This window comes from Erithacus rubecula (assembly GCF_903797595.1).
Source record: "Erithacus rubecula genome assembly, chromosome: 6".
NCBI classification, from domain to species: Eukaryota; Metazoa; Chordata; class Aves; order Passeriformes; family Muscicapidae; genus Erithacus; species Erithacus rubecula.
This window is the reverse complement of record NC_136688.1, coordinates 27,354,552-27,376,939: the sequence shown is the minus strand read 5'-3', so window position 1 is coordinate 27,376,939 and position 22,388 is coordinate 27,354,552. Positions and strand designations below refer to the sequence as shown.

Genomic DNA, 22,388 nt, shown 5'->3' with positions numbered 1-22,388 from the left:
TCGAGGGACCATGAACAGGTGTTGATGGCCACTGGTGGGATCTGGGAGAGGAGATGGAGCCGGGACACAGGGGAGGCGCCCCATCTCAGGAAGGGCAGGACGGCGGGCGGGGGGTCTGTGGGGTCGGCGGGTCCGGGGAGCTGAGGGTCCCGGCGTACGCTCGCCCCTTGCCGGGCCGGTGCAGTGAGCGGGGAGCGGAGCCGGCGCATCCCCACGCCTGGGGCTCGCCCCCGCCGCCCCGCGCTGCGCCGGGCGGGGGTCGCAGAGGAGCGGGGGGCGGCGGTGCCCGCGGCGGGCGGCGGGGGCGGGCGGAGGCGGGCGCCCCGCGGGCGGCGGGGCGAGGGAGGAGGAGCGGCGGCCGCCGGAGGATGGGAGCGAGCGGCGGAGCCGGGGAGCGGCGCGGGGGCAAGGCCGGGAGCGCGGCGGCGGGCGCCGCGGCATCGCCCGCGTAGGGCGGCGCGGGAGCCGGGCGGCGCCGCGGCCATGGAGAGGGCGAGCCCGGCGGCGGGCAAGCTGAACGCCGGCGGCCGCGGGGCGGGCGATGGGCACGGCCCCGCCGGCGGTGCCCAGCCGCGGGCGGCGGCGACGGGCAGCGCCGAGCCGGGCGAGCTCATCGGACGGGCGCTGGATTTCAAGAGCGAAGGGGCGCAGTGCTACAAGGACAAGAAATTCCGGGAGGCCATCGGCAAGTACCACCGCGCCCTGCTGGAGCTGAAGGCGCTGCTGCTGCTGCTGAGCCAGGAGCCGGCCGGGCAGCGCCCTCCCGCCGCCGCCGCTGCGGCGGGGCTGAGCGAGGAGCAGCGGCAGGCGGTGGAGGCCATCGAGGTCGACTGCTACAACAGCCTGGCAGGTCAGCGGGGCCGCGGGCGGGGGGCGGCGGGTCCCCACCTGCGCCGCGCACACCTCCCTCCCTTCTCCGCAGAGCAGCGCTGCCGCCCCGCTCCGCTCGCCGCATCTCCTTCCCTTCCGCTGGCTTCCATTTTCGCGTTCGCGCTCCCGCTGGGCACAGCCGCGCTGCCCCGGACAGCGGTGGGGAGGGGGCGCACGGCCGCTCCTGGTGCTCGGGCTCGCCCGCGACCCCCAGCCCTTCCCCCGGGCGGCTCCGTCCGCCCCCATGAATCCGTGCCCTCCTCCCCCGGGAGACAGGTGGCAGGGCGGCGGTGCGTGCGTGGGGCGCTCCGGCTGGCAGAAATCGTGGATCGTGAAATGGCCAAGATTGCCTGCTGCGCTGTACCCTCAGCCCGAGATGTCCTTCAGTCCCTTCGCCACAGCTCCGGCTCTGGAGCCTGTAGTTAACGGTATTACAGAGAGACGGACTCCTACCACATTTGATATAAGGAAAGAGAAGGATTTGGGTGCGACCGCAATATCTCCAGATAGTTCTGCCAGATATAAAAAAATATTTTTTTGCTTCTTAGCACTTAAAGTTGAAAGCCAATACAATCCTGGCTTTTTGCTAGCTTCCAGTCATCACTGTGGTCAGTAGACATTTGATCATGCCTCCCTTTGCTCCCTGCCATCTGTTTAGAAGTGCTGCAGGAAGATGGAGAGGAGTGGTGGGGGGTTTAACTACTTTGTAGTCTGATTCTGAAGTCCTTACAGAAACAGAACTCCTGTTGACTTCAAGAAGCTTTATCCAAACAAGTGCAGCATCAGATGTTATTTTTGGTCCCCAGCAGCACATGGCTTTTTTCTTTCCCAGCCTGAAAGCTTCTCTACGACAAAAACTTGTGCCTAGGTACATACAGGGAAGAGAGCATTCATAACTTGGACAAGATACACAAAATAGCAGCATTAAAAACGCTCTGCTGTTCTCCAGGATGAAGGGTCACTCATCACCCTTTATTTCCTTGGGGGTAAAAAATGGCGCAAATCAGGACATGAGCTTTTGGCTTTCGAGATAGAGTTGGTTAGCTTTGTTTCCCGTTCTCTAGTACTAGAAAAGATGCAGTATAAAGTGAATGGTTTGAAACACCAAGCCAGAATCATCTTGTCATAATGCATGCCAATGTCTTACATTCACCATGCCTTTTGGGATGTAATGGGGAGCACAATTTAGCTCCTTTTCATTATGTTTCCAAATACTCTTCCTTTGAAAGCCTCTTGGAATCTCGTAGGTGGAGAGGAAAGTGAGATCTCAGAGTGATACCATAATTGCACAGATGTAATTTTGTCTCTCTACAAATTTCTGTTCACAGGTTTATTAAAATCCATTGTATTTGGCAAGGATTGTTTAAATTGGCAGGGTTACACAAAGAACCCCAAATACTCTGAACAATATAGCTTGGTGAGTTCTTGGACTTGAAAAAGGGCTCACAGGCAGTATCTCTGAGATACAAATGAGACATGGTAGGTAGAAGATAAATTAAGTAGGAGAGAGGGATGGAATTTGCTTCTGAGGCACTTTCTGGCCGTACACAAGTTCCACTTGCTAGAAATGTTTTGATTTCTGGTGGAGTTGTCCTGTGTCATTGTCATTGTCCAGCTCGTTTTTTTACAGTTTCATGTTTGCGCAAGGAATTTTTGTCCCTGTTGGTTGTATTTGATTTTGTCAGCAGTAGGAATTGGTGTGAGAAACATTCTCCATTTTTATTCTAGATATGAACAGATTTTTTCCTAAATTTAACCAGTATGAACACAGGAGGAGGTGAGTATAATTAACCCTGGACTTACAAGCAGTGCTTTTCCCGAGATAACCTCACAGCAGGTCAAGCTGTCATTTTGCACAGGCGGTTGTCACATGTTTTCAGTAGATGGCATGCACAGAGCAGAGAACAGCATTTGTCTCAGAAATGCACAGCTTTCGTGTGTGTCTGCTGAGCTATCTGCAAGCAATTTTAAAGGAATGCCCTGCATGTTGGAGAGGGGAGTGGGCAGTTAAACTGGAATTGCAGTGCTTCTACTCCTGGCCCAGTCACAGAATTCCCATTTTAGCAGAAGGATCAGTGAATTCATGTCAAAAGAGAAGGGAAGAGAGGAGAGGGAGCTTCCCCCAGAAATGTAACAGTAGTATATATTTCTAATAGCAGCTTCAATCCATGCAGCAATGAGACTTCATTTTCTAAGTGTGGTGCAGCAGGAGGCATCAGTTTCTTTACACAGTGGGCTCTAGCAGAGGCACCAGCACTTACTGTTACAGCTGAAGTCAGTGCTACTTGACATGGGGAGCAGAGGAGACGCAGGGAGTTTTGCTTCTGAGCACTGCTGGCCGCCTAGAGCTGTTTCTAAAATAAATAAATCTGTATAGTGCAGAAAGCATAACAGCAGTACATGTTAACTCCGGAGAAGGCAGCTTTTCACTTAGCTCTGAAGTATAGCCAGTAGCATTACCAGCTGTCATCTGAGTGTCCTTATTATCAAGTTCTTTTAGCACCTCCGCTTACTCTCTAAGCCTGGCATTTGAGAACCCACCTTGCTTTTGCACTGTCGTTTTTCATGTGGGCACCACACATCCACCTGTCAGAGATGCTTTGCATCACAGCTACAGATGCACACACACATTCACTTGTTTAGATGCAGCATAAGAGTCAGAGGAGACCATCAACTACAGGTAAATATGCACATAGGTGAGAAATACACCAGAGGGCATTTTGTATGATCTCATGAGTCAATGCTGGGGTTGTTTGGTTGGTTTTTTTGAAAACTGACCAATTACATGAGTAGGCACATGCAGGCAGATACTAAATGGTTGTGCCTGTCGTTGCCTTCCGAAGGTAAATTTAGAGAGAAATGTGCACATATATTCTTATTTAGATACACCTGTTTTGTAGAGCACCTTCAATAGGCAATTCTATTGTAAGATGGGGCAGCCAGCTCTCATATTCATTAAAAGTCCCCCAGTATTTGGTGTGTTTTCCAAGGTCTGCTGTTGTAGAGCTGTGTGGCACACCCACAGCTTAAACTATTTAGCCCATTTCAGAGGATCCCAATCTGCTGTGTTTTAAGTTTGTGTGATTTTTAAAGAATTAATATTTTAAATCAGCCAAAGATTCTCAGAACTTGCCATTGGAAGAGCTGTTCATATTTCTTTCACTAAGCTACTATCTGGGCTTCATTTTAAGCTCCAAGAGTTTTGCCTTAAAGGGACTGCCCTTCACATCTATGCTGCTGCGTTCTTGCACAGGCCTGCCAATATCCCATCATTTCACCACAAGTCATTTTGATGAATGTCAACAGAGGCAAGAGCAGCAGCATGGCCAAGGCTCCCAGAAACTGCTAGGGTAGGCAAAGACAAAAGCCTACCAGCAGCACAGAGCCTTGCAGAATGAATGCAGGGTTGTAAGGCAAACAGTCCTTTCTTTATGACTCACTGACGGTCTCTGACCTTGAGGAAGTCAGTTGACCTCTTTTTGCTTCTTTCAGCCCTCAGAAAAATAAAGAACAAGGGCCACAATCTCATCCTCATGGTGCATTCAGCTGAGTTTTCTACAAGTTAGTTAGTAGCTTATGTTCTTCTAAAATACAAATGGATGTACAAAGAATGTTTGTGGAAAAGCGAGCTGACCAAATACACCTCAGGACTTGATCTCTCTTCCACTCATACAGCATATTTGATCTAGAACAAGCTCAAATGTTTTATGTACTGCATGCAGGTGGGGGTCATTTACCTACTAGAAATGCAACCATTAAATGCAATGATTATTTTATTCCACCATTACTGCTCAAATGTTTACAGAATTAAAAGCACTGTGTGTGCTCTGCATAGAGAAAACAAGTCCTAGTCATTCCAAAGCAGCAAAATGCTAAGGCTAAGCACAGTTTTAAGCTTTTCTGGTGAGGGAATGTTGCAGTGTGATAAGCAAACCTTTGTTGATTTTCCTAAGCATGCAGAAATTCTAGAGCTAATTCTGGCAGGTGAAATGGAACCAGAGAGACATCTGGGGATGAGGAGTGGTGCTGGGGGATCTGGTTGCTAATCCTCCCTCTCTGTGCTAACCAAGTGTATTATCTTCACCAAATCTTTCCTAAACTTCAGTTTATCCATATGCATTTTTGACCTCCTGGGAGTATTGTAAAGCTGTTAATTACCTGAATGTAAAATAAATGTAGTGTGGTTATGTTGCCATTCAGGTACCTGTAGTTTACTATAGGAGTCTTGGCAGAAGGGCACAATGCCTGGACAGAGTATTAAAAATTTAGCTCTGTTAGACACATCTCAGTCTGGAAAATGATGTTTGGCTTCCTGCACTGGCAGAAATTTGCACTGGTACCATTCCAATTACTATGTGAAGGTCATAGTAACAGTCCTGCAGAACATGCCACTTTCAGCAGCATAGGAACCTTCTAGCATCTCAGGCTGGGATATAGATACTGAGTCCAATTACTGCCAGCTGCATGGTCTTCTGTGAGTAGTTCTAGTGAGAAATCCAAATAAAAATACTTATAATACGTAATCCAAGTAAAAATGTAACTAAACATGAGAAAAGCTGGTAAAACTTTCCACTGACCACCCACTGGGAGACGTCAAAAGGAGTCTCTGCTAAAAGCCCATCCCAGTATATAGCCGTTAGCAAGTACAGACTCTACCAGCACACATGGTGCTGTGGGTGTTAAAGCAGTCTTGGATTGTTGCTTGATGTGATTTTTTTTTAATGTGCTGCATCAACAAAAACACCCTCTATAAGGATGCCATACAGTGGGAAAGAAGGGCAGCAGCAAACATAGCAGTAGGATGTGGTCTGCATTTTCACTGCTTGGCAGGGGGTATTTCCTGATATTCTTATTTTGGATACTTCAGACCAGCCTGGAGTGCTTGGAAACTCTGTGTTTTACAGGACTGATGCAATTACTGCTCCAGGGAGGTGCAACTGCAGGAGAGAATAAAGATCAATGACTGTGGTTTTTTTTTTAGTGATAGGCCCATACTCTGTCATGTATTTAAGAAAGATGTGGAATTTAAGCCATTGTCATGAATTGCTCTTTAGAAGTTCTCAGTATTTACCTATTCCTTTTCATTTAGGATAACAAAAATCTCTCCTGTTCACGGAGTTTCTTGTGCATTGAAAGGGTGGGATGGAAATACATCCAGATGCCAGGGGGGCGGAAGGAAGGAAAGAGAAAGGATAGCAGGCTGCCATCAACCTTGGTTTAAATAATACGTGTCTAAGAGTATCCCTTGCTGAGGCAGGAGATGTGTTTTTTCTCGATATATGTCATTATTCATTCCATGGTTTTCAAAACTTGAGGCTCTGTGGGTTGCAGGTTTTTTGCAGCCACTTCTACCACAAGTTTAATTCCCTTTACATGAGGAGAAGCCTACCCTAGCTGACCTTGTCAGCATTTGCCTGAGACGGATAACTGACAACATATAGATCTCCTGGCCAGAATGTCCAAAGGAGCTTCAGTCTTTGGTGACCTGAGATCCCTCAAAGTTTAGCTACAACTTACTATGGGAGATGAAGCAGGAGATACCAAAATCACAATGCTTCTTCAATAGAGTGATTGATTTGTTTACCTCAAGAGTACTGCTTGTTTCCCTCCATGAGAACACTGCTGTTTTCTCAGAGTTCTGTAGTAGCACATCCTTCCAGCTTTACTGCATCCTCTTCTGAAACGTCCTAGAGTTTCTTCCAGCAAGAGTTATGCAATGAGTCACAGCTTCTTACACCTCCACAGGTTTCCATCAGTGCTGTGCTGAAGATGGTTCAGCTGGTTCACTAAAAGTGTTAAAGCTGAGTCCCAGTCAATTGGTAAATATCCCCATGAGCTCCATAGTTACCACCTTTCCTGGGAGCTAGGCCACTTCTGAATGGTTCAGCGGGTGGAACATCCTTCTCTTCTTGCTGTTCAGTTGGGCTCAGGCACAGAAATGTCTAATCCAGCACCAGATCTCTTTCTCCATCCTTCCTCTTAGTACTGCTTATCAGTTCAGCAGCATATCCCAAGTTCCCTGTCACTGTCCTCTAGGATTGCAACGGATGTTCCAAGAATGGAGGATCATCAAGAGTTCTCACATTAGGATTTTAGAATGGTAAAGGAGCTGCTGTGGGGAAAAGAACAGTGAAAGTAAACCATGTAAATAAAAGGGGAGATCTAAATGATGCCAGCTTCTTGACATTGTGTTGTGTCTCAGAAAGCAACATACAAAGGACTGTGAAATGGAGGAAACAAAATGAAGAAAGGGTGAAAATACGTAATAAACTTTTGAGAAAAATTCTTGGCTATTTATTTGCTTCTTTGTTCTCTCAATTCATGGATGAGAAACTGATAGGGAAGGAAGATAACTGTTTATTAATTCTGATTTCAGCTTACTCAGATGACCATACCAGTGACTAATACTGAGGGTTAAAAATGCTTTGAAAAAGAGTCAGAATTAACTACCATTAACTAGAAAGGTGTTACTAATGGCTGCTCAGGAATCTCTCTCTTTTTGTTCATTTCTGCACTGCATCTTGGATGTGAAACAGTAGGCTCAGGACACTGATGGATGAATGCAGGTAAATCTTCTTGTGGTGGCATGGAGTGCTACTATTCTGTTCTCTTTAACAAAGATTGTAGAGTCACTGCAGTTTGTGGAAGCTTTGCTGGAATTGCTGAACATAATTCCATCTGGGGCACACTTGCTGAGTGAAGCTGAGAGGTGGTAGTAGTCATTTTATACACTTGCTTAGGCAGCTGAAAATGACAACTATTGAATGTGGGGCTGGAGCAGAAAAATCCATCTCAAGGTAGCTGTTTGGAGTTGAGGACACTGCTAGAAACAGCATTAAGACAGTGGAAATGGTTTAGGCACAGTCATGTTTTTTCTCTGATAACCTATGGCAAAAGTGACAGCTGGGAGCAGTGGTTTTTAGCTGTCATAACTTGACATGCCAGAACTCATCTATTATTATGCATAGGCAATAACTGATGTCATGATCTTCACTTCAAAATCTGCTCCATCTTCCCCAGTTTCCAAAATTCATGACATGCCATTGCCCTGAGGCTCATAGGCTGGATAGCACCATCTGCTTCTCCTTGTCTTTGTCCTGTGTACCCAGTTCTCCCATCATATGTCTCAGCACAGAACTTTGGGCTGCTTGTACAGTCCCTCTACCCTTTGAATTCCTTTATTTGATGTCCCAGTTGCAACACAGCTATGTCAGACTTTCTGACCTCCCACGCAAAGCTTTGTTCCTTCCCAGATGCCCCCCATCTCTGTTCTGCCAGTGAGGTCCTCTCATTCCTTTGGTGGGTAATGTAACATTTACAGGAAGCCAGTCAGTTGGTGCTGGTTGCCTGTTTTTGTGTGACCTCTCTACAACAGACTGTATGTGTGCAAACATGAGATTCTATTCCCTATCTTTACATGCTGTGTCACTCACCTCGATAAAATTACCAACTCTTCCATTCAGGGCCATGAATTCTAACACATACTTGTCCTGTGTGGCCATGACCACAGCTCTGGCAATCACAGTAGCACATACTTAACTTAAAAGCCTTAGACAGTGTAAGTCACCATCACTGAATAGTTCTGCAGTAGCCTTCCAACAGAAGTCTGGGGGAAAAAGCAATCCCATGTTGTTTGCAACCTTTAGTAGTGTGGATGTTTTCCAGAAAAAACATAATTGCCTGACAAGTCCTGTGTCTCAGGGTCCTGACTATGGTGACATCTCCGTCCTTTTCACTCACAGGTACCATCCACAAGGCAGGAGCTGGAATCCTGTATGTGTCCCTGGGTGCAGAGAACACCCATCCTTATATTGCTACATAAGCTTTTCAGGACCCAGGACACTCATTGTTGCTTTCCTTCTCCAGAACATCTGTGTTTGATAGGTCAAATGTCTGCCCTACTAAAGGAACTACTTTCATAGCCACTGCTCAGTACTTCCTTTCTTTCTTTAGTGGGAGCACTGCCCACTGCATTCCCTTGCTGCCAGTTTAGAGGGCTGTCATGTAGATTGTTCTGCATCGATGGCAGCAGCAACTCTTTTCATATCAGAGTGGCAGACAGCAAAACTCTGTTAATCTAGCTGTCGATCCAGTTGCCTGGGAGCTGCTAGAAAGAAACAGCTGGGTCAGCCACTAAAGAGCCACCCAACTATTATTCCTCAAATATTGATTCCAAAGCTCCTTTGATGCCCTGATTACAATTGTCACTTTCCACGCCCCTGACATTGTTCTGGCCTGGGCACATCAGAGACATCTGACAAAAAGCTCATTTCCTACCTGATGAAACTCAGATGAGTTACCTTGAGTGTAAGTCACATTATTCTTCTTATAAGTCACCTTATTCAGTAAAACAGGAGAATTCAGGGCCTTCTTGGTAGAACCCAATCAGGCAATGGTGAAAATTTGCTGCCCATCTGATGTGTTTGTAAGGTTTAGGCTAACACATAATGACTGCTTTCAGATCAGCTCAGTTGGATGCTGCTTATCTTCAGCCTTTTCCTGCTTGAAAGACTCCTCTCCAGACAGTAAAACTGTTAACTGCCACCTGAAGCAGAGGAGAGGAGAATACAAAACAAAGAGTTTTATCCTTGCCCCACACATTCTCCAGTGTATGGGAGAGGAAATTTCCTCCTGGAAGTAAATTAAAAGCAAAGGATGTGTCTGGGACTTGAAAATTTACATCAGACCTTTAGTGCTTCCTTTGTCTATTCCTGGACCAATGTCATTAACAAACATCTACCCCTGATGTGTTCTGTGTTATCCCTGCAGTCACCACGAAATCCAGAAATGTACCGTGATATGAAAAACATCTTTATGATATAAAGGACAATTTAACTATCAGTCAGCTTCAGGGAAGAAGCTCTGAGAATTCACTTTCCTCTTGTCCACTCCTGCTTCCAGAGAGGAAGAGGGAAGAAAGATTTTATTTAATCCACACTTCCAGAGAATGAATCCAAGCAAACAAGAGCTTCCCAGGGAGATCATCACCCCACCCAGTTGATCATGAAGAAGCAAAACTGCCAAATCAGCTGGAAGAATGTGAGACTGAGTGTCTTAGGGTACTCTGGGAAACCATCCTAAGTCAGCCCTAGCTGTTATTCTGCAAAGGCACCTTTTTTGTTGTCTAGTGATTCAAAAAGGATCAAATCAGAATCTCTGTACCATGCCTGAAGCAATCATTCTCTCATCAAGCAATGTGGTGGAAAGTTAAGCCTAAACTCCTTTAGTCACCATATATTTTTAATACTAACATAATTCAAATCCTAGATTACTGTCCTCTTAAATGCTTTGCAATGATTAATTGCTTAAGACACAGTAGTGTGTTCATGTTGGAAGGAAACCAGAGCAGTGTAAGATCCTCACCTATGCTGGAAGTGCAAAGTAAATGGATTGCTTTTCCTTTTTACATTCCCTAACTAGTGTGATGGAGCTCAAACTGAGGCAGCTGAGGAGCTTTGCTCATGGGATGGGGTGGTAAATTAAATTAATAGATTAATACAAAATAATTTTTAAGCCCCAGGTCTTATTAACTTGGAGTACAGTGCCAGAAGGTATCATGGAGTTAAAGAACCTAATAAGGTTAGAAAAGAAAGCTTAGACATATAGCTAATCAGAACATTCACTGCCCTATTAAATAGGATAAAAATTGAAAAGCAAATATTACATTTTCATGCTTGAGGACCACTGCTAACTGAATTTTTGAATAAACTTCTCTAAGATTTTAATTTCCCTGTCTACGGCCATGTCACATAAGTGACTCAGTCATTCTTTGGTAATCTGGTGTATTCACATCCTTTTCCTCTTCATTTTTTTCCAGCTCACAAGCTTACAAATTCTAGCAAAAATTCTTAGTTGTCCTATAGAGTATGCTCTTTTATATCACCAAATTCTATTCCAAATAAGTTTACTTCTGTGTAGCAGGTTGTGTAGTTCCTTATATATCACATTGTCATCCTCATCCCTTTTGACAGTATCTTTGAACTTGACAGTCAGTAGGTCACACTGACTTTTGCATAGGGCTATTAATAAAGCAGTAAACAAGCTCCATTCTGAAATTCTTGCTGAGATACTCTACTAGGCATCTCTTTTCAGACCAATATCCTTGTGAGTAGAACCCGTTCATCACACAATTGTTACACTGTATCTTCCCCTTCCTTAGCATAATCAAAGAGGCACTGTCAAGACAGAGAATTGTTTTGATTCAGTACAATGATTTTGGTGTTCCTGGTCCCTGAGCACAGCTGCTACTGGGGTGAAAGTTACCCCCAATCAGAAATGCACTCCTGTCTCGTTCTACCACTGCCAGCAATTCATTGTGCAGATGTGGTTTATGAAGGCTTTTGGGAGTGATTTGATATTTTTACCTGAAGCACTTTGCCACAGCTTATATTAAAGCACAGACATCTTATTAGAGGACTGGCTTATGCTTCTGCATAGTTCAAACCCTGACTTTTTCAAGCAAATAATATTTTGAATCATCCCTCTGGTCTTTAGTTTATTAGTTTTCAGCCTCATTTCCAAAGGAAATGAGTCATAAGTACATATGCTTTCTGCTGTCTGCCTGTCAGTCCTCTCTCAGTAACTTTCAAACCTGTTGAAACCTGTTGGCCAGCTCAATTTGATAGGAAGACAGATGTATCAATGGTATTAAATTAATATGGTATTAATGGGGGATAGGGAAGAAACAGGGATACTAGAGGCCCAAATGTGTGACAGGGTGATGCTTAAACTGCCTCTACGTGGTCTGTCAAAGCTCTGGCAGGTGACAGCCTGGCACAGGGAGGGTTAGTTCACTGTTGCCAACAAATCACTCTTCTCAGTAAGTTTGTTTAGTGCATTTTTAAGGAAAATAAGATTGAGACCTTTGTTTTATCCCTTTCTTCAGTTAGATAGCAAACAGTTGACTTAGGCATCCTCTGCGTCTTTGATTGTGTCAGTTGTTGTCTCCATCCCTCCCACAAAGGCCATAACGGTTTCTCTCTGTTTCAAAACATCATTAAAATTGAAAGGCTTTGAGCTATGCTGGACCTGGATAAAACATATGAATAAGTAATTAATTTAATGAAGCAAATATTCCTCTTCATTTGACATCTCCATTATGCCAGATGAATATTTTCAGCTAGGAAGGGTTCAAGGAAAATCCAAAAGCCTTTCAGTCCCTGTGAATTTTACATGGTAAACCTGCTCTCCACCCCTCAGCAGACTCTGCAATGGTCATCTCTTTCATGTGTCCTGGGAGGTGAACTGTGAGCTGCCACAGGGCACAGCACACAGATGTTATTCAGCCACACTGTCATGCCTTGTTCTTGGTACAGCATAAAGTGCTAGCTTTCATCCCAAACTGAGCATGCTGCAGTAAGCTGAGCTTGAGGCCATCATGGCATGCACAACTGTCTGTGACTTCATTAGAGAGCCTTCATGTTGTTCCAGCTGCATTTCACAGTACTGCTGTCAGACGTTTGAAATTCTATGAGCAAAGGATACTTTTCAGCAGAGAAAGCAGCTTGAACTTCCATGTCCTCTTGCAAAGTGCTTCCCTATTTACAGAAGTCCCTCTTTGTCTCATATGGGTTTTGAAAAAATACCATCATTCCATTAAGACCTTAATTTCAGTGTTTAATATATTCCAGTAAGAATTATAAATATTTGATAGCACTTGTTGGAGTTGGCTGCTGCTGAACATAAGACATTTACTAGATGGTTGTCTGGTGTTGCTGATCTCTGATAAAATCCTGTGTACTTTTCCCTTGTGAAAAACAAGTCAAGAGACAAGATTTCTTCAGTGGGTGTCAACAGCAATAGGGGGCCAGAGGAGGAAAGGGTATGGTCTAGAGAAGGTGCCAAAGTGAGGAAGTAAAGCTACACAAGGTGAGCAAAAGCAAACAGCAACAAAGAGGCAATGGAATAAATTGCAACTGAAACAGATCTGAAGGCCAAGCATGTCTAGTTGGCTGGGCTAGACTGGATTAGATGAGCTCTGATTCTAAAAGATGAACACAGGTCGAAGATTACTAGATAGTCATAGAGGAGGAAACATCCCAGGTGTTTAACCTGACAGATCAACAGTAACAGCCTTGGCAAAAACAAACAGAAGGAATTTCCATCTCTTCTAATGTGGCTGCAATAGGAGCTAGGATTTATAGAATCAAAATGTCATAGTAGCTAAAACCTGACTGAATCTCTCGCTCTATGAGCTTTGATATGACTTTGCTCCCACCTCTCCTGGCTGAAAAAAAGAGGACATGCAGATTAGAAGATGCAATATGAAGATCAACTCTGTGTGAAGCTCTTTATTTTGGTAAAATAAAGATTTGCTGGTGCACAGCTGGAAGCAGATTTTGGATTCAGAAAATTCTTGTTTGCTTGAAATCTAGATTTTAACTACTCCTTTAATATTACCACAGCCAAGAATTTTTAGTAAGCCTCTGGTTTTGATTTGAAGGACTAGTAACTACAAGAAATGGTAGGTCAAGATACTCTTACAAAACAGAAGTTATGCAGGATCAGATGAAAAGTTGGCTGAAATTCCTTGCTTCTCAAAGCCTTTTGGAGGAAAACTGTAATATTACATCACTGAATTTGTGACAAAAAGGAAGCAAAAATTACCACAAACTTACCTTAAAATAGCTTAAGAATCATCTTACAGAAATAAGTAACACTTTTAAATAGGCTCTTCAAACCTACAGAAGTCTGAGATAGCAGAATATAAACACATAGCAAAGGCTAGCAGTCATGCCAGCTGTTCTTAAATGCCTACCTGTTCCCATGTCTGGCCAGGATATTGCTCTGACATCCTCCAACAGGACCTTCTGATAGGAATTAGAACTAAATGGCAGCTGTCAAGGGCAACCTGGGGTTGTTCATGCTCTGAGTGCTCAGGACAATCAAGAATGGGACTGGAGTTGTCAAGAGTCTTCTATCCATACCCATGGGTGGTACAAGTGTACAGATAAGACATATCCCAGATAACATTTTCTTAAGTGTTTGCACGGCTGTGAACCTTCACAATTTTCCCAAGCAGTCTCTTTCAAAAGTTTACCCTTTTCACCTCTATAGAGCTTTTCCTAGCTGAAATGTAAGCCCTCTTCTTACCTTCTGAGTAGAAGGAGAACAGATGGTTTCCTTGTTACACCCTTCTTTGTATTTGAGTTGCTTTTTATCTTTTTATGTGGATGAATAGGGTTAGCCTGTCTTCCCTCACTGTCTTGGTAAGGCTCTGTCCTCTCTGTACCACTTGTTATTGTCAAGGTCATCCTGTTATTTTCACCAGAATTGCTTTCCAACTACCTCCTCTCCTGCTTAACTTACACAGTTGGGGTTTTTTCCTGTATATCTGTAGGACCTTTAACTTGACCCTGTCAAATTACATCCTGTTTTTATCAGAACACCACCACCACCAATTTGTGGGGATCCTTTGGAATTCTGCCCCTACCTTCCAGCAGATACCAGCTCCTCATATCTAGGAGTTACCTGCAAATTGACAAGACAGTCTTCAGTCTGTCATTTAGGTCTGCATTGACAATACCAAACACCGTGGGGCCTAGGACAGATCAGTGCAAACTCTACTTAATGTTGCCTTTCATTTTGTTAACATAATTAAGTCTATTTGTTTAGACTATGCTCCTTCAACTTGCTTAAGAAAAGTCACTAAAATTTGCCATTTAACTAGTGTAAAAGCCAAGATATCTCCTATTTTTCCTTTATCTTCAAGATTGATCACCCTATCACAGACTGAAGTTAAACTGATCTGTTCTGACAGCTCATATTAGTCCTAGGGTGGGCTGCCAGCCACAAAAAGCCTGACACACAAGCTCAGCAGGTGCTTTGAGAACTACTAAATACCTTTTAATGTGTACCATGGTGGAAGCATCAGCATACTTCAGTCACTGCTACTGCCTCTCTCTCCTAGAAGAGCTAATTGGAATGATAAAGTCAGGATCTTTCTTCTGGAAGGGCTATGAAGGACTCAGGAGCAGCAGAGAACTGAAAGAGACCGTGCTATGTATTGGAAGGAAAGCATTGCCAGGATGGAATGAGGAGGAGAAACAGTTGGTATCTGTTCACAAATTGAGTCAGGCTGAGAAGAAGAGGAAGGCTGTTTGGAAGAGGTGTCTCACTTTGGGCTGTACAAACATTTGTGGATCCACACTTCATTTAGCATTAATCCCTCCCTATGGAGAGAGGCAACCTGTCATACAGTTTAGATTTTAATTTTCTACCCGTTTCCCTGCAAGCAGAAACATACGGGCATGTTTAGGCCTTTTTGGTACCTGGAGAGGAATAAATGAGAGCCACTGGTTGGAAAGTTGTACTGTCATTGTGATATTCCTTTTCATCCCATTAAGGTTGTCTGGGAACTAGGAGTCAGCTGATCTGATTATTGCCAGACATTATCAAGCTGTCTATAATTAGCTTTTTATTGGTGAGAAGCCAGAAAATCCTCTTTGTTTGCAAGCTTGGACTATAGAGAAAGAAGAGAAATATTTAATGGAAGACATTGTTTGGAAACTGTAGATCCTAATTAGTGTCTCAGTCTAGTAGGGAAACTGCATGCAGCATTTCTCTGAAAAAAAAAAAGATACTTTAAGCATCCTCTTTTGAGGAATGCTGGTTTGCATTCTTGAAAGGCAGAGCACACATGGAACTCTGTGGAGATATGGATGCTTTTCTCAGTTCCTCTACTACAGGCTTCTTACATTCACACGTTATATGGCTCCTTTTAGTGCCAATCTATCAAAAATTTAAAACAAGTTAAAATATAAGTTAAAATTTGGGCTGTACCTTCTACATGTAGCCTGTGGAGTTTACAAACTCAGAATCAATAAATCCAGATAAATTCGGATAAGCATTCCAGTAGCCAGTTCTTTTTATACTGTATATTAAAACTACAGTATTTAAGTCCAAGGTGACTTTAAATCTAAAATAACCCTTTACATTTTCAGCATCATCTTATGAGTCACATGTTACCTGATTTATTTTAGAAGTTAATTATATTCAAATTACTAACACATGACTGATATTTTCAGTCTCATATAGTAATGGTGTCCCTTTTAATTCTTCCAGTGGACATCCTAAACTCCATGTGCTTTTTGTCAACACCATTTACACAATCTGCAGCAAACAGAGATTAATGATACAGGCATTAGTGGCATGGTTAGAAGGTTGCTGTCTAATCCAAGGCAAGTATTTTTTTTTCTTTTCTTTTCCTTCCCCGCCACTGCCTTCTGTTTGATTTCGGTTTTGTTATGTTGTTGTTATATTCTAATAATTTCTCTTCTCAAACGCTTAAACCAGAACTTATCACTGCCATGTTTTCTCTTTTCCGAGGGAGAGCATCACTATGGAGGATACCAAGCCTTCTTAAATACAGGACTCTCTGCCCTGTTATTTTGAGTCTTAAAGAGATGTGAGGACAAAGCCTGTTCAATGATATATGAAGGTCTTAATCAAATGTCTGAATAAAACCCTGAAGGAGTTATATTAAAGTATCAATCATGTTTCCCAAAGTAGAACCCAGAGCAAGAATAGGAACCATCTTCTTGTAATTAAATAGATTGTAAGTGGCTGCTATACTTAAGGTGAGATCATATCTGAAAGCAAAGTATTTGGCAGAGTTTAATTTTGGTTATTTCTGGGAACAACACTGTCAATTTGTGAAATATAGGTTGAGTTTGCTGTGTGGTTGGAGTACCCAGCACTTGCTAAAGAGGAGCAATCCACATATGTTGTTAAACTCTAGTAGTGGAGTCAAGAATAAATACAGTAAAGAGAGAAGATCCACTTCAGGTTTAAGCAGTAATTAGTTTAGCTATTTCTCTCTGCATTGCAACTAAACAAATCAATACAGGCTGTTTTTTCCTTCTAAGGTTTGAAAATAAAAGTCATTTGGATTCAGACCTTTCTTCAGGTTTATAAGACTGGTTCAACCACATGATATACCATTTAACTCTTGTACAGGACACCTACTTCAGTCACCAGGGAATGCTTGCAAGGGCAACCTTTTAGCAGTGCCAGTTAAGTGTCCCTTGGTGATATCCCAGCCTAGAAAAAGGTGATTCAGAGCTGGGATGTGACTGTGGTTAAGTGATCTGCTAGAGATGCTGCTATCATCCACAGCTGGTTTCTTCTGCTTGGATTTCACTGCTATAAACACTCCTCTTGGTCTCCAGGCTGGCTGCACTGTGTACTATGTCCTTAGCATATTGTCCCAGACTCTTAACTTCACATCTCCACCTAGACTCTACCTCCCAGTAGACCTCATCTCTCACTCATACACTGCTTTCACCAGAAAACCCTTTCTGTGCCTCTGCCCCCTGTCTTTCTGTCATAGCTGAAGCGACACCTCTTAGCTTGGTTTCCACCAGTGAGCCAAAAAGAGGATTTTTGTGATCTCAAAGCTTTCAGATCACAGTATTTTTCTAGATCAGATTGTGCCCAGGGTGGACTGAATATTCAAAGGATTTGGGTACCAGATTCAAAAGCATATTTCTACAGAGTACTATATGCAGTACCATAGTGGTTTTATTTTCAGAGGTTATCAGTTGGCCAGCTCAAGATTACCTTGGGGATAACAGAAGGCAGTTGCTTGACACAAAGGATATCTGCCAGATATCCACTTGCAAAGCCAAACGATGAGGGCATGAGATGCATCCAAAGAGGCAGTCACCAGAATTTTTAACAAGAGAAAAATAAGTTGTGTTTCCCTAGCCTGTTTTTCAAAAATATCTGAACAGTCTTGCCCAACATTTTCCAAAAGCAGACATCAAAGGCAGATAGCACACATGGAACATTTTAGCTCATCAACTTAAAAGACCAGCAAAGTTTTAAGCAGCTGACTCTCTTTCAGTGAAAAGCACAAGAAAATCTTAAAAATAGGCAATGCAACCAGCTTATCTGAGTGAAAGCAAACTAAAAAACAGGAGTTTGTGAAACATGAGTTTGCAACCCAAGATTTTCCTGTAAGGGAAAGGCATTTTTGTCTCAGTGTGTTAAGCCCAAGGAACATGCCACAGGGAAGGGATGCTTGCACAGTCCTAATGCTGCTTGTACAGTAATTCAGCCCACTTTCTTAAGTGTTCTGTAAAATGGATAGGCCTTGAGCCTTACCTACAACGGGAATTTAGTTTTTGGTATAAGAAGTTCTGGACAATTGTTCTGGAATGAAGATTTGCTCTTTGGTGAAAATTCCCATCTAAGCAAGGCTCTTGATATTGTTGTTCAAAATCTCCATGTTAAAACCTGGACATGCTACTCCTTAATGTAGTTCTTTGCTCAGCCAAAATTAGGAGCCAAAACTTAGGGCCAAACTGAGTTTTTTGTGTAACCTGCAGAGGTATTCTCACAGAAGAGGTTTCTGTGGTAAGATTCTAACTGGCAGCATTTCCAGTTAAACTTCATTTTGAGGGTTCAGAGAATAGCTATGAAAGTAAGAAAAGCTGAAAAATAAGGGTTCTTTACATAATAGATTCCAGGTGCCATTTTATACAAGCTATTGAAGATGAAGGATTTGATCAGAGTATCACATTACCAATACAACAAGGATACACAGGCTTTTCACGGTAACCATGTGGCTATCAAATTGAAGGTAAACAAAAAATCACTGTAGAAATGTAATGATGTTTCCTAAACAATTAAAGTTATTAACCTTCGGAATAAAAAAGCTGTCATGGATCCCTTCTCACTGGTACCTGTCAAGTCTAGATAGCTTCCTGAAAGATACTCTGAAATTCAAAATTGTTTCAAGGTGGAATAAAGTAGAATCCAAACCCCTCAACTGCCAGGATTTTAGTTGCAACTTCCCATCATTGCTAATCACAGCTGCTGGTAAAGGTTAAAGGTGTAGATGTATTTTGGCTCCATGGGTACTTTAATCTTTGTTTTGCATAACCTTGTGCTGAACAGGGCTATACAAACTTGCTCACTTATCTACTGTACCAGATCCATACTGCACGTTCTCAAATGGAGCTGGCTGGCATAGCTTTGAATCCACAAATTAAAATGTACAAATCTAGGCTTAACATTACTCTTGTGAAATGAAAGAGCCAAGTTTCCTATTTCCTTGCTTAAACATCAGCAGTCAGTTGGGAAGCATGAAGGACAGGGCCTCTCCTCTGGAGCTAATAGCATTAACCTTCTCCCTGTTCCCAAGGCACATTACACCCAATAGTTTCAAGATGGCTTTTATTTTACCTGATAGCAGATAGGGATTCTTCATCTCTATGTGACCTACATAGGCTTAAAAGTTAAGAATTTCTTATTGCTTAAGCTGACACAATGAATCAGCTGCCAAATTGAGAATGATAACCAAATATGATGGATAACCATTGCATGCTGCTGGAAGCAGGGCAAGCAGCATTTCTGAGTGGAGGAGATGTAATCATCAGGTGCTGTATTACAGTGACAATGAGACCTGCAGGAAATGGGCAACTGTAGTTTGCCTCTGCAAGTAAAGAGCACCCCTCTAATCAGAAGAGAGTTAATAGAGCTGGTGCTGTGCAGGATCAAGCCCGTGCAGTTTTGAGAAAGCAGAAAGATGATCTGGATAAACCTCTAGATTTGCTCTCTTTGAGTGACCTCTGTTCCTCAGAGGGATTCACTGGGGGCCTATTACGAACTTAGGAGGAATGTGATAAGGTGTTTGATGTGGTAAAGGATCACTCCCAGCCAGAGTTACACATCTGTTTAGGAAAACAACACATTTTCAAAACAATTCTCCCCTGAGCAAATTAGGTAAAAAGTACAAAGATTCCATGTCTCCTCTATTTCTGAAAGCTGAAATACTAAGCCTCAATATTTTTATTGGATCACAGGAGATTAAGATCATTTCAGGCCACCAAGAATAGGAAGCACGCATGTCTAAATATTTATAAGGGAGATACTCCCTTCAGGTTCATTTCCAACAGCCGCTTCCAACACTGGCTCTCCAAGTGGCCAACTCTTCCAGCAGAACTGCTTCCTGCACATCCATCTGCTCAGTTTTTTCAGATAAACACACGTCTCTCCTGCTGGCTGTGTAGTGCTGACTTTTCCCCACCATGTGCACAGTTAGCAGGGATGCCCTGCAGAGGCTTTACTGTCTGAGTCACAGAAGGAACCCAGCTGGATATCTGGAAACCCATTTGGGTTTATGAATTAGCAGGATGTGGGTGAGTTTTTTCTTTTCTTTTCAACCAATACATGAAGTAATTCCATACTGAGTTAATATACATGAATAGACCGCCTGTCATTTTTCACAGAGTAATTTCTGTGACTCTCACTGGAAATACCAAGTAGCAAATGAACAGAGAGACTGAAATCCACCCCCTAGTTGCTCTGAAAGGCAGTTCCACAGAACGTGAAAAGCTGGCTCAGATTGACAATGTGCAGAAAGCGACTGCCACTGCTCTACATGCTACTGGTCAGCAGATAAACAAAGCAATCCTGTTTCCAGGGCAGTGAAGCCAGCAGTAAATTTACCCAGCCACCTTTTTGATAGCTTTAAAAAGTAAAGAAAAACAAGGCACAGACATTTCAAGCTCCATTAGAAACAAGAGTGACAAAAATCAATTGTGACAAATAGGAAGGGACAGACTCTGGAAAAGGAAATGCCACTATGGTTTTAGAAATATATGTGTTTTTTAACAGGAAATCAAATAACAAATGATCAGAATCTTTTAAAATACCTATGCACATAATGGCAGGAACTGTTAGAATATATTAATGTTCCATTATTAAAGCAAATCGGGCAAAGCTCTTGTTAGTAATGGCTAGTGGGACTAGTTCTGCAGTCCTTGTTAAACATGTCTCTAGCATCCATGTTCTCGTGGTAAAAGCCTGTTCATGATTGTTCCCAGTAAGGTGTTTAAGCTTTGAAGGTGTACTTGGGTTGGAAATGTATTCTGTCCACATTAAGTGATCGTGGATTTGGACTAATTTAGGTTAGAAGGAATCTCTGGAGGTCATCTAGCCAGTCTTCTTCTCATGAAGTAAAGATACAGAAAGGATTGTAGGGCTTATTCTACGGGTGTGGGGAAAGGGGATGAAGAGCTGCATCATATTTCTGACCCAGCACCATATCCTCTCAGCTGCAGTTACCGTGCAAGAAATGAAGTCTGGCTGTTCATTGGTGACACCTGACCTGTAATGACTTGGATTTCCAGGACCACTGAGTCTCCTCCTTGCCAGAGACATACTGAGTAGCACCACCTGCCATGGGAAATTTCTCTCCATGCCCTGGCACTTGACACTGCCAGCCTCTGAGCTGATCCTCGCAGTGACATTCTGCCTTCCTTCCCCAAATTGTGTCATTCTCGAAGTTGCCTTGGATTACAGCACTAGATGGGCTTGTGTTGCAGCACAGCTTTATTTCCCTGGAGCTGTAATTGCATCATGTCCTATTCTTGTCAGTGTTCCCCAAGCCATTCCTAATGCTTAGGTCACCTGTATGAAGTTTAGCCCATTGGAATATGTGCTACAGAAAGCCATGAGCATGGCTGTAAAGCATGGCTCAGGGATCTTCCCCTTCCCTCTTTATTTCACTCCTACTTGTGGGAAACTCACAGTGGGCATTTTCTTCAGCTCTTAGACATTGATGCAACAGTTTTCCTTTAGCACACAGAATCCTCAACATGTTGTTTATTTACTTTTTGCCTTTTCCTTTAGGAAATTGGCAGAACTCACCTCTGGGAATGAACTTGTGTTGCAGTGCTTAGCAGGAAGCAGGCAGCATAGCACGTTTGTTCCCAATTCTATAACTCCAGGTGTCTCTGGTTTGCTGGCAGCACATTCCAGCAGGGCAGTGCCCCTTGTTGTTTCCTGTAGCAAAACTGTACAGGATCTTCTGGATAAAAGGCAATTATGTATTATTTCTGAACCTAAAAGCCTTGGATTAAGCCAGATACAAAATCTGATCCGATTTATCCCCCTTTTTCCTTGTCGGATAACTGTTAGTCTGCCTTTTTGTACTTTTCAGAGCTCCAGCCCTTAGTCCAGGAAGCGATTTCACAACAAATGAAGCCAGCCACTGCCACGAGACTGTGTGGCATTCCAGTGCTGTGGAGAGAGGTGTTTATGTTCTCTCTCTTCCCCAGTATTTCATGTGCCTGTGTGTCTCTCGGGAGTAAACACAATCCCTTTGCTTTGCAATGCCAAAAATAGAAGGATTGGTATTTAAATTGTGAACAATTGGGTTTGGCAAACAATGCCTTTCTGAATCACGGGGCTGAGTCATTTCCCTCACCTAAGCTGCTCTCTTCTCCCGTGCAGATAGCAAGAGCAGGGGGAAATCCAGCACTAATGTTTTCCTGTCTGTCTGTCTGCCATCCTCCCCATGCCCTGCAGCCTGCCTGCTCCAGGCCGAGCTGGTGAATTACGAGCGGGTCAAGGAGTACTGCCTCAAAGTGCTGCAGAAGGAAGGCGAGAACTTCAAGGCACTCTATCGGTCGGGAGTGGCATTTTACCACCTGGGTGATTTCAACAAGGCTCTCTACTACCTGAAAGAGGCAAGATCCCGCCAGCCAACAGGTACGGAAGGGAGCAGG

At 43.3% G+C, this 22,388-nt stretch overlaps 1 protein-coding gene across 1 annotated transcript in view; it reads left to right on the top strand.

Annotated features, from left to right (window-relative positions):
• The first annotated feature begins 342 nt into the window (after nucleotides 1-342).
• The window catches only part of TTC9 (tetratricopeptide repeat domain 9), a 28,270-nt gene continuing 6,224 nt past the window's right edge, over nucleotides 343-22,388 (top strand). Inside the window, exons 1-2 of the mRNA XM_079309808.1 lie at nucleotides 343-850; nucleotides 22,189-22,371. Of these exons, the coding sequence (XP_079165934.1) occupies nucleotides 484-850; nucleotides 22,189-22,371 (550 nt within the window). The 5' untranslated portion in view covers nucleotides 343-483. The remainder of the gene's footprint in view (nucleotides 851-22,188; nucleotides 22,372-22,388) is intronic.